At 32.9% G+C, this 13,123-nt stretch overlaps 1 protein-coding gene across 11 annotated transcripts in view; it reads right to left on the bottom strand.

The window, feature by feature from the left end:
- Positions 1-13,123, bottom strand: part of NBEA (neurobeachin) — a 460,498-nt gene that overhangs the window by 288,194 nt on the left and 159,181 nt on the right. For 9 of the 11 annotated variants that reach the window (XM_058419545.1, XM_058419546.1, XM_058419548.1 and 6 more), the window contains 5 exons: positions 10,849-11,029; positions 10,079-10,209; positions 8,587-8,694; positions 6,815-6,983; positions 5,311-5,406 (listed from right to left, as the gene is read on the bottom strand). In XM_058419545.1, the coding sequence (XP_058275528.1) occupies positions 5,311-5,406; positions 6,815-6,983; positions 8,587-8,694; positions 10,079-10,209; positions 10,849-11,029 (685 nt within the window). The remainder of the gene's footprint in view (positions 1-5,310; positions 5,407-6,814; positions 6,984-8,586; positions 8,695-10,078; positions 10,210-10,848; positions 11,030-13,123) is intronic. The other 2 variants (XM_058419550.1, XM_058419551.1) reach the window with 1 other exon arrangement.

Genomic DNA, 13,123 nt, shown 5'->3' with positions numbered 1-13,123 from the left:
TTTTCCCCTGGGTAAACTTCCCTAGTTTTTCAGTTTATATTTTTAGTCATTTATTTTGTATTGTGTAAATTCAAACCAACAAAATTAAAAAATAATTATTTTAGAGGTACTTATGGTAATATCTGTATTTCTGATGCATGCTGGGAAAGATTTTTTTTTTTAATTAGACATCTCTTAGTAAAGAAATTTTAAAAAAATCTCTCACAAAGGTTACAGCATCCAGCAACAAAAGTTAACAGTGAAGCACAAAGTATAGACATATAGACAATGAAACTTATATCAAAATATTTTGGTTTAAGCACTACCTTTTAAAAAATTAAAAGTTTTTAAAAAATCTTTTAAAACATCTGTAATTTGTACAAACAAATGAAAATAAATATGGATGTACTTACAAAAATCCCTATTACATCTTCTTCATGCATACATAATGACTGATCAATTAATAATGAAAAATATGTGCAAACATCGCCTATGATGCCTTAAGTAGCTGGTAAAGGGCAATAAATAATAGATTAAGAAGTATTCATTGCTATCTCATCATCTTCAAATGAATGTCCTTTCAGATGTAGTTGGAATAAGGGTCATATGTTTCATCAGAAGAGCAGTATGATTATTTTGAGCAGCAGGCAGAAATTCAATAGAATTGGAATTTTATGATAATCATGATTATCAGCCATGTTCCTTATAGCATTCTCCTTACTTGGAAACATACAGACAATGAAATTTTGAGGAGGATGGAGACGTGAGTTTTGTCAGGACTTCCTAAGGCAAAGAATATTTTCACAGGCAATGGAAATTAGTCCTTCAGTCCACTTTGCATACTTAGGCTGTTATCCTTATGCAAAATAGTACAAAAAGAGTCTGGAAATCTCTATTCTACTACATTAGAAATACAAACAACAGTGTAGCATTGTAATTCCCAGAGTACTATATACCTAGGAGACCTGAAAAACTGGATACTTTTCTTGTCTTCAAAGAGAAAGCTGTTTCTGCAACCTTTTAATATAGTCTGTTCGGTCACAAAAAATAAATCAGTAGTTTCCAGTCCATCTGTACCACATACCTTTAAGAAATCTATTCATTTACTGTGCTTTGGGAAAAATACAGGCAGTGATAGGAAGGGAGTGGACAAGTCAATCAATTTTTAATAGAAGTTTCTGATAACCCACATACTGATTTGCTTCACACAATATATAATAGCTGAATTGCACTGTTGCCATGCTTTCATTTCTGAAACATGCCGGAATAATGCAAATGGGAACATCAATTTTCAACTGAAAATATCTATTAATTACTTGGTTAACATTACTTGTGTTCTCAGTAATTAATAGGATACCAGCTGAAGTGTAAAAAGGAAAAAAAAAAAAAATCACACTTTTCTACTGTTGGAGATGTGGAAACACTGTTGAAAGGAATAATCCAATAAACCGTCAAGGTAAGCAAGGACAGTCAACAGCAAGCACAAGTAAAAAAAAAAAGAAAAGACTAATTTCAAGTGATCCTGACCACTATAGTGAAATCTGCTTGAAATTGGTAGGTGTAATTTGCAGAGGTTACTTGGTTTTACACGGTAAGGCTGATCAGTTGTTATTAACAGAATAACATGCTCCTCTCTCTCTCCTCTTATTCTGATGAAAGGAATTTCTCTCCCAAAATAGGTATTGATCACCCTCTGCCTGGTAAGAGAAAGGGCTTCTCTAAGTTTTTCTCTCTCTAGCTCCACATCTTCCAGATATAACACAGATATCTTCATACCAATTTTGGGAAAATATCCACATCTAAAAGGAGAAATCAACAGAGAACAAACCAATATTATCTAAGCTATTACAATTGCTCCCATTTCAGAAATGAAAATTTTGGCATTTTAAGTTCACAAGGGTAGTTCTTGCTAACCAATAAATGGACACTGATGATGTGTTGACTAACACACGTCTATGAACATATAGGTAAAAAAATTATAGATGTGAATGGGGATATTAGTAAGACACATAATGTCATTGTTGGATTAAGTGCCTGACATAAAAAAATTTGATTCCAGCTTTTGTTTGTGTCTGGAGTTTGGTTCAGCCACGTCACTGGAGTCAGGATTGATCTGACCAAGACAGAGGTCTACAATCACAGCTAATGTATTGAATCAAAAAAGATAGGCATTTCTAGTGATCAGTAGATCTCAAATCAGGTCAGATGAACTGTACCTTAGACATGTCCCAACCTCTCTTCAACTATTTTTAAGGGAGGTGAAGGTGAGTAGCTCAAATATTGATTCACTACTAATATTTTCCAGAAAGTAGAACTCATGCATGACTGAAGATTTTCAGACAAAACCCTGAAAATCCAGTGCAGGGGTTTTGGTCAATAATTTTTAATGTTATTTTCATCTTTACTAAATCTCCTTATTTTATTTATTTAATTAAGTAATTTTTAATTTAATTAATTCTTTGGTATTATGAACAGGAAGAAGTAAGTCTGCAGCATTTTCTCTTCTAAGACTGTGTTTCTCAGACAGCTTTCAAATGCAAGAGAAAAGTTCTGATCTGCCATTTCCCATGAGAGTCTGGTAATGAATTACTTCAAAGTGTAATGCTATATATGACCTAAACAGAAGAGAGAGAACTTTCTCTTAATTTTGCAAGATCTGCTTTTCTGACTACACACTGACTAATTTAAAAAGACTGAAGACCCTTTAAAGTTATTGGAAACAAGGAGGAGAAACATAGGCACGTCCAACGAACTTATGATAAAAGTAAGTCTACAGATACAGATATATTTTTCTCTTCCCATGGATCAGATTAGAAGGAAAAATAAATAGAAAGGTCTAGAATGTTATAAAGTAATAAATATTTTTATTGTTAAATGGTAGTCATGGACACTACTGTCATAGTTTTTCCTTCCTCAGTGTGACCTTTTTTCTTCAAGCACCCTAAGACAGCACCTAGCTTATGAGCAATATCTGAATAATAATAATAAAAGAAACATTATTTTGCAATCAATAAACATTTTTAAGTAAGGGTAGAATATATTTCCCTGCAAAATATATTTTAAGGTCTTTTATTTCAATACTATTTTTTATTCATACACAGTAATATCAATAAAGCAAAGTTTAATATTCTTTATGATTATAATGGAAGAGCTTAATATCAAATAAAATGATGCTAAAATTCTCATAACCCACACTTGACACCAGCTGCAGTTACTTGTAGGAAGCATTCAGTGATCACATACTGTAATGTACCTGAGACAAGTAGGGTCTCACACAGATTGAAATAGATTTTAACTAGAGATATTTCCCCATGTAAAGGAAAAAAAAATAAAATAAGAGTGTCACTAAGAACAAAAATGTTATTTTAGATACTAGTAGTATACCTAATTTTATCTTACTCTTTCCCTGGTCAGATAATTAGATTCTACCAAAAATGAAGAAATGGTTTTCTTTTAAGGAGTCAACCCCTCTTCCTGAATTCATAGAGATCTTTTACTGTACAGTTTTAATAATTATGATACAATTTCCTTGATAAACAAAGAAAAAATTCTTTATATCCATCTAGTGTCATATGGAATGTATAAAATACATCTTCACTTCCAGGTAACAACTAAATTTCTATCAATTTTTTAATAAGCAGAACTCTGCTTTAAAAATGTGTTGTTAATTTTAAAGGCTACATTAAGCCACTCTGTATTGAGAAAAAAGACCTTAAAATTTAAAATAATATTAAAAAATTACATTTGCTGCCAACATCTGAAAACAAGTCAAGTCACTAAAAAGAAACCAATTGGCTTATCCACTGGAATGAAAGATTCTCTTGAAATTAAAAAATATGTTTTGACTTCTGGCCTTTTCTGACAGCATTTGCAATATTTTAAACTTTTTTCTGATGTTCAAAACTGAGGAACTATGTTCACAATATAAAAAGTGGAACTATTTTTCCTCCAATAGGTGAAGCTGTGAGGACTATGAGACTGAGACCTCAGAGAGTTAAAAACCTTAAGGGTCTGATGATATTAACAAATAAAATAACTAACCACAGATAATGTTTCCTTAACTGAATAATTATTTCTAAAGCCAAGCCACTTTTCTTTCTAACCTGCTCACACTTCTAATGTAGCTCTATTGAACTATTTCAAAACCAAAACTAATTTACTTGAGCTCAAGGTAAAACAAATACAGTAGATAACAATATTATATTGTATACTATTATAATATTGAGTAATACAAAATATTTTCTTCCTTGTATGGCAAACAATAATCTTATTAATCAAAATCACAAACCCTGGTTTACACACTGTTAGAAATTAAAGCAATTTATAAAGTACATACATGCACACATCAAAGCTCAAGAAATGTCAGATACACATAGTGATAGTTTAAGTTGATGTAGTATTTTAACATAATACTCCCCGAACAGAACATGACAAGCACAAGTCACCTTATTAGTGAAGTACAATGTTGATTATTCTGTTCCTTATGGATGCATTCTAAAACATTTATGGTTTTTATAAATCGGTCTTTTTATCCAGTGAGATTTTACAAAATTATGCCAAGGACATTTTCATTAGATTAAATTCTTTTGCATTCTGTGTTTACAGCACAGTGTATGCAAATAATTGTGGAAAGGTACATGCCAACATGGCTAAAGGTGCATTCAGATAACCCTCTCGTTTTCAAGAAATGACAAAACCCTCATGTTCCTGCCTTATAGAGTATCTACTAAAACATACAAACAAATAAAATGAAACAAATCAGGCCCAAAACATGTAATTTGCTTTGGTAGAAAAATTGGTTTCATTCAAGAGAAACACAGCACAGCACATTAACTAACAGGCATAAAATAATTCACATACAATATCAGAGGTTTACATACCATCAGGAAGGCAAGAAAAAAAAGCAAGAAAGGAAGGCAAAAGAACAGGAAAAGATACAGGGAAAGGGAATACTACAAAACTACTTTATATTTCATGTTGTATGCAGTATTTTCGGAAGAGGACTGATTTTATTTTTATGGACCTAATATTGCAGCAGAATAATAAAAAACCAAAAACATTTAAATTTTCCTATATCGTTCCCTTATCCTGAGTTTTTTTTTTATTTTATTTTATAATAATTAAAGATAATAAATTGTAATAAAAGTGGGAGAGAGATTTTCTAGAAAAATGTAGGCAGGAAGTTAAAGTTTTAAAGGTATCATCAGGTCTGATCTCCATGTAACCTGAGGCGTATACTTATTTATCAACAGTAACATCACATTTAGTTCTTGAAGTGCATTACATTAAATAAGAACACCCAAACAGGTTAGGAGATGATGTTAATATTACCTTTGTAAAATGAGTGGGCAAAGCTCTGCTCAGGAATTAACTTGGCAAGGAATCCATGGTTCAAACTTGGGTGAGGGATAGATGGTATGACCACAACTGTGGAGAAAATCATGGAATCAAATGTGAGCCAGCTAGTATTCATGTGTGGCCTGGTCCACCGTGGATCCATGAAAGATATCCTATCTCATTGAAACATGCAAATATGGTATTACCACCAACAAAAAAAAAAGGCATTTCTAAAAGAAAAAACAAACAAAACAAAACCAAAACCAAACAAGTTCTGTATCAAGAGATAGGAAACAGCATACCTATTTTTGGGCACTTCAAGAGCAACATTTATAGGGAAAAAAGAGACACAGATAGATAGATATATACAAGCAAATAGGCAAGACAATCATGGATGAAAGTAGCAGTTTCTTGTTCAGAACCATAACATTACATCAGGAAGGCAAAAAGAATTATGATTTCTCTTGACTTACTACATTCAAGTAGAATTTTTTAAATGGGAAGCCTACAAGCACATTGACTTCAGAAAATTACATAAACCAAGCAAATTAAAACATTTTGATGAATCATAAAATAATGACTAAATGTGAATATGACATAAATTGGAAGAAAAATTCTACGAAGAATGAAAATTAGCAATTCCATAAATGAAGAAAGCAATTTAAGATCAATACAAGAACAAAAACATACACAAAAAAAATTGGTAGACAAGTGCAGCTCCTGTTTTAACTCTTAACATAGAAGGTACAGCTATAATAAATCCAATCAGACTTGGAAAAAAAAATACTGGCCTGAGTGCAAAATATTTGACAGAAAGTGGGGTAAGGTTTGCATTCTTCATCTCTAACACGTTCTGAGACCTTACAGACTCCCTCCTTTTGGAAGAACACATGCCAGTAAAACCACTACTACTAAAACAAATCACAAGTTCAGTCAAAGAAGGCAATAGCCATGTTTTCTTTCTATTCTATCATCACCATAGGCTTTTAAATGCAGGCACCAATACAGCAGGACTCCAAGAAAGAACTCAGTCCTCCACTACTACCCTTTCAGAAACCTCCTCACTCAAACAAAAGGAGCTCACATGTGCAAGCAGCTGTGTTCGATGTTTATTCATTTCATGGTATAAAGATATCTGTTCTTCCTAACATATAACAGATTCAGGAAGATTTTTGGTGAACTACCTTGTACTTTACAACTTTAACTCCAGCAAGAACCCTGTATTTTTTAAAATAATTTTCAAGTTAAAGAAAAATAAAAACATTAAAAAAATATACAAATGAAAATTAGTAATACCATATAAGCACATATAGAGAATACCTGAAATATGCCAATGTATTTTAAAATCCCAAATTATTATACTGGAAGAAAGTAATATGTAATTTCCTGTTAGGATCTTAAGCTGCTCACTAAAAATATTTGTAGTAAAACAATTACAGTTCTTAACAAAAAAAAAACCAAAAAAACCTCACATAACATTTGAAGAGAACAAATTTACCTGTACTTGTTGGTGAATTTATTTCTTGTCTGATATTTCTACCTGCCTGGCTCCCAGACCTTGCCGTTTCTCGCTGTGGTTCCAGGATGTCACGGTACTTGGAGACCATCAGGACAGAGATGAAGTAAACTACTGCCAAAGCTAGGAACTGAGCTTGTTTGCTGTCGTCCTGTGCCGGGGAAAAAGAAACACATCTAGAATATTAAATATTTTCATAGAGTTTTTGTACAAGATCATCACAAGGCTTAGTAGATAATATCTTTCTGAAATGCTGCTTCTGCCAGCATAGCAGCAATTGGATAATGCAGAAGGTTGAGTGGATTTTCAGTCGAGAGTACACATGCAGGGCACATCTTAAGTACTGAATTCTGGAGGTAATTCGGCAGCTATACAAATCTCAGGGTCTGTGGAGTCAATGGACTTTTCAAAACAGAGGCCTGACTCTGTTTTAAACCACTCTGAGAGTGCTTTGAAAGCTTCCTGGCAGCAAGGGCAACTGTCTTCTGCTGCCCCAAGGAGGAGATTATGAAGGCCCCTGACAGAAGGAGGTAAAGGGTGCAATTGCTGAGAGGGAAATCTAAGCTCACTGATGCTTCTCTAGCTGACACCGGATGCATAAGTGGGCATAACAGCTTCTGGTAACGTGAAAAAGCAGGGAGAATGTACCAGTGTTTTCTTTCCAGAAATAAAATCCAGCTTATACATTCTGATTTCCCCTTCCACAGGAGCTGTCAGCAGCAATCCCAGGTTTCCAGGATTGATTTAAGTGAAAGCCAGGACCACTGTAACTTTGCTGTCTTATTTTCTTCTCATCCCATGTAATCTGCAGTTCAAGATAAACTGCCATCTATGGCTTAGATATTATCCTGATTAAGAGTAAATTGCTCTAGTTCAGCTGAAATATATTATTATTATAGCTATCATGAAAAACATAACATGAAAAAATTAAAACTTTAGTTTCTATCTAGTGGTTTCTTCTTCTCTCAATTCCACAAGTATATACTTCCTATTACAAATCCAGTGCTTGTTTTCCATGTTTTCTGGATTTTATTTAACCTGGCTGCATGTTTTTGCAAGTCTTAAAATAATTAGAAATTCTCTTATAAATTTCTTTCATAGAAGTTCCAGAAACATGCTGTCTTGTATTCTTTTCTCCATTAGTTAAGAAAAGAATAGGTGACAGAATATTTCCACTTTGAACTCAGGTTGGAGAATTTAAACATAACATATGTACTTGTAGATATACAGTGATAATTCATATTCTACTACTTTCAAAAACAAGTACATTGTGGTGCAGTTTTTTGCTAAAAACCATTGCAGAAAAATCTGAAAATCATTTTTATATATGTTTACATACATAAATATGTTCAGCAGTAGTGAGAATTGTGTTTACAAACTGATTTGCTGCATTTCTGTAACATTTATACTAATTCTTCTTTCTACCCTGGTTGGACAAATAGTCAACACCTTTAGTAATACAATTTTAATCAATATAAGTTGTAACTGATTTATCTTGGCTGTGATTATTTGGCTAGTATAATATTAAGGCTGAGTGTTAAGCACAGTTAACTACTAATCTCAAATAGCTTAATAAATATAATTTTTAAGTGCAGGAGGTGGCTGGCAGTTATAAAGTCACAAGAAGATAGCTTGCAGATAATATATGAAGTGCCATACATGAAGGATATTTTTAATTTGGGTACAAACAAAATCTCTTTCAAAATATAAGTGATGATTTTGCAGAAGAAAGAATTACAGCATATATTACTCACCACATCACGAAAAACAACTGCTCGTAGACGATTAATATCAACATCCTGAAGAAGTCTATCAGGGTCTTTTATGGGAGAAAGATTTCCAGGGACATTTTCAAGGGGAGTCTAAAAATAAAAAGTAGTGAGATTTTTTTTTTGTCCCCTCACAATATCAAACCATTTCCGTTAGAACTTTAATTTGACACATTTTTTTAGCAATTACATCAATCTTAGATGATATTCTACATAATACTCAGATAACGGCTCTAGAAAAAAGTGATGGTTTGAATTATTTTCTTAATACTATGTCAATATGAATTGTTACATCTTTCCAGTAGCTTGGAACAACTGCATCTCTAGACAGAGTTAAGATAATAATTTTCACACAAAAGTTTGTTTCAGATTACAGTTGCTTCATAGCAGAACAATAAATTATTTCTAATATGCTTGCTGTGTTTGAAAATGCTGAACAGAAATATAAAAATAAATGTTAATTTGACTGAGACTTATTACAGACTTCTTATAAAATAACTGATACTATTTAAAAAAACGTAGAATAGCATGCTTCCTTTAAAAAATAAAATGTATTAAATTTAAGGCCTGAACACCTAAAAGTTTCCTTATAGTGATTTTCCTTGCATTGAATGTGACAATACTGAAAAATGTAACGTCTTTGTGAGATTTAATGAGAAAATATTGTGAAAGGAGCTAACTTTGTAAAGGCTATTTGAAAAAGCCTTTAGAGAAGAAAACCCACTGATTTAGTAATGAAAATATAATAGCAAAAGAGAAGGGATCCTGTACATCATGCAATGTCTTGGATTTTAGTCATGAACTCTGCTAAATTATTTCAGATTTTAATTTCTGGATCCCCAAAGTTTTAAAGCTTAAAGTTTAAAAAAAAAGAAAAAAGGAACCCCTCCCCCCCAAAAAAAAAACCCAACACAACCAAAAAAAAAACCCCACAAAAACAAACAAACAAACAACACCCAAAACAAAAACAAAACAAAAATCCAAGAAGAATAATGAATTAATGACACTGGAAAAACTAAGTGGTAACTGAATAGCCAAAAAAATTTACTTCTAAAAGCAGATAGTAAATACTGATGCTGAATATACATTCAAAGGTCTGTTGAAGGTATTGGAACTCAGATATTCCACCAACAGAGATGCGATTGCAGGATTTCATCAAAACTGGAGAGTACCCTGACAGACTAAAAAAAAAAAACCTATGCAGTATATATGGCAGAGGTGAGTAAGGGGACTTGCTCTTTCAAGTAGGCCAAGCAAGAGTACAAAGACTAGTTAGAACTGTTCCAGTCATACTCCTGCATCAAGGGTTTCATCTTTCAAATAAATAAGCCTCCTCACTTTTACCATAAACCAGTTAACAGAAAAATCCTAAGCTTTTGCCAAATACTTGAGAATGCGGTTACAATTATTTTCTAATCCTAAAAAATGGTGTTTCAGACTTGTAATGATTGCTCTTGGTTGCTTAAGGCTCAGTTACCTTGCTTGCTGCTGATGCTGTTACACCCTGAAGCGCATCTTGAGTTTTACCGCCAATTAATGACGTCTTGTTTACCCTCTCCCTTTGCCTTTGCCGGCATTCTAAGCAGTTCCTCACAGCCACACAACAAACTAAAAGAAGAAAGGAAAATGCCACAAATTAGAGAATTCTTTTCAACATTATATTTAGAATATCAATTAGCATACATTACTAGAAGGCAGGAATTGAAAGTTTGGTTAAAAAATTGAGAATTGAGAATAACTCACAAATTTTATACCAGGAGCAGTAAAATTGTCAGTAACATAATAAGTGGTATGAATAATTGTAAACAGTGAGGATGAATGCCATACTGTTGCAAAATATATTGAGGTCTATGGAGTTTGCACAAATATCCCACTCTTTTTGTATTACATAGCCTATAGAGTCCTACAAATCCATGGAGACTTGGATAAGAAAAACTGTGACATGGAGGTAGCAAAGCCATTTTAAGAAAAAAAATATTGTCTGTTTACTGACTTAAATTTAATATTTTTACTATACCTGAATATATACAACTTGAAATACATAAGGAAGAACATTTTCAGACATGTCTTTCTTATGACTAAATTGAATCAGCCTTAAAAACGTACCAAACCAATAATAAATGGTATTTTTACTTTATCACATCAAACTCTACTTAAAAGGTCCTTTCCTACACATGTCACTGTTTGATCCAACGCAACTCATTGATCTGTAAGTAACTATTTAATACATCCTGTCTGCTGACTTACCAAGCCTTAGGCACTGTCGCATTAGACCTCCAGAAGACATGTTTTTTTCAGCTTCAATCTCACTAAAATTTAGAGAACTGGCAAACACTAGTACATCAACCATTGCCATCAGACGGCTGAGAAACGTTACTGCTGTCTCTGCCGACATTCCTTGTGTCACTTCAATATTTTCCAATTCAGTCTTTAAAAGGAGATAATTGAATTAAACAGTTTGAACACAACTGAAATATAAAGACAGCACATACACACAGAAATCTAAATTGTTATGCTTAATGGCAGAAAAGTTATTTAAAAATCTCCTACTGACACCATTAACATAAGCTGTGAGAGAAATTCAAAGTAAACGGCATGAAAAATGAGAAAATTATTTACATGTTTCAATAGATAAGAAGAAGTCTAATATAAATGAAAAAGTTATTAGCAATTACAGAAAGACAAAGTAAGGACAAATAAAAAAAATGGATGGTGAAAAAGGGTGCAACATATACTTATGTTCTTCCATAGGTTACACAAACAGGTAACATTAAAGGAATTACACTGTGTATAGCTTTTACTTTTTTACTTTCCTTTAGATAAACAAGCAAATGTGAGGAGTAAAGTGGGAAAAACCAGAGTTTTGCACTGTCTCAATGAATCAATTTTCCTGGAATGTTTACAGCATATAGAATCCTGACAGAGTCAGCTCTCCAATTATGTTTGCTAGCTCAGGACAACAACAGAGGGAAAGTACAAAACGACAAGCATGCAGATCACATGCCCCAGAGAGTTGCTGTTTCTTTCCTAACGTATTGTTGGACTCTCCTTAGTGGGAATCAGCAGAAAATTTCTGAATGAGTTCAGTATTTCTGAAAGCTATTATGTTTTTCTCCAAACAGACACTTAGATGTCCAGAATCATGTTTTTAAGTGCCTTCAGGAATTTAATGGTGCAGGTAAGTGAGGAAACAGCTTAATTCAAAAGTTAAATATCTGTTTAAACACTTTTACCTCTGGAGCTAGGCAAATTGAAAACAGGAATGTGTGATTCCTGTCTGCATCCAGAACTATATGCCTAAGTACTACTTCAAAATTTGTTTAAAGGTATTTGATTCTTACTGATTGTGAACAAGCTTTCCAGTTGCAAGACTTTCTGAGCACACAGTTTAGTCCCTTTGAAAAGAACTTCCATTGTGCTTCTCTACTTTTATTAATTCGCTTTGAAGTATTTAAAAAAATATATATACTTTTTGTGATCTTAAGTTAATTTCTTTCCAAAGGAAATAAAAAATACAGAAAACAAAAATTTCCTTTATTTCCATACCCCATAAACATTATCAGCTTTACTCACGGCTTATTTTTAAGAATATTTTTACATCCAAAATAATAAAATTGCAAACTGTGCCAGACAGTGCTAAGGAAACAATTGTTTTGAAAGATGAAACCTACAAAGTGACATGTGTCACCATGATAATGATAGATAGCTCTTTGTTTAATTTCTCTTAAGGATGTAGCATGTCAGTCACATGAGTGATTTGGGAAGGGCTGTCATCTGTCTGACCTGCCCAGTAATATTAGAAAAATATTAAAATGACAACTCTCAGAAGCAAGATTTTCAGCCTATGTCTCATCTTCTTTGGCCAGGGCTCCCCTGTTTAGTTTGTGTTGTGTTCCTACTTTTTGGAAAAATAGCTTGCTGGGTTGTTTATAACAGACTAGAAGAAGATTTTTTGAAAGCACTCACCCAAAGAAAATATATTTGCAAAAATCTATAGCTGTAACAGTCTGCTAGAAAAACTCATAAGTGGTTACAGAAACTTGAACTTTGAACTCATGCTTGAAATAGCATCAGGCTCGCTTGAAGCCAGTTGAATGCCTGATGTTGATTTTTATCAAGTTTCAACTGTATCATGCCAATCGTAGTCTTAAACCTCTCAGAATATCTACTGCTTTTTCAATTTTTGCAAGTTATGAAGTAAATTTACTTAATATAAGACTTTAGTGCATTTCAACAAGATTTCAGCAAACTTTGAATTAAAAAGAATCTTTTTTGTTTTTACAAATCTCCCTAATATTCTGCTACATGGAGGGAAAAAACGACTGACAGTTTTTTTACACCAAACTTACCATCACTTCTACCTGTTAAAGACAGCAAATTGGTATTGTAATAGTGTCTAAAATACATTCCATTATTGATCAAGCTGCCTTCTAGTACCACAATATTTTATATAGTGGTGTCTTTCAAACTCATTGAAAAGTGAACTGATCACCATTCCCTAACTACTCGGGGTAATTTAAGA

The sequence above is a fragment of the Hirundo rustica genome, chromosome 2 (genome assembly GCF_015227805.2).
Source record: "Hirundo rustica isolate bHirRus1 chromosome 2, bHirRus1.pri.v3, whole genome shotgun sequence".
Lineage (NCBI taxonomy): Eukaryota > Metazoa > Chordata > Aves > Passeriformes > Hirundinidae > Hirundo > Hirundo rustica.
The sequence above is the reverse complement of the archived record's forward strand: the minus strand, read 5'-3'. Positions and strand labels throughout refer to the sequence as shown.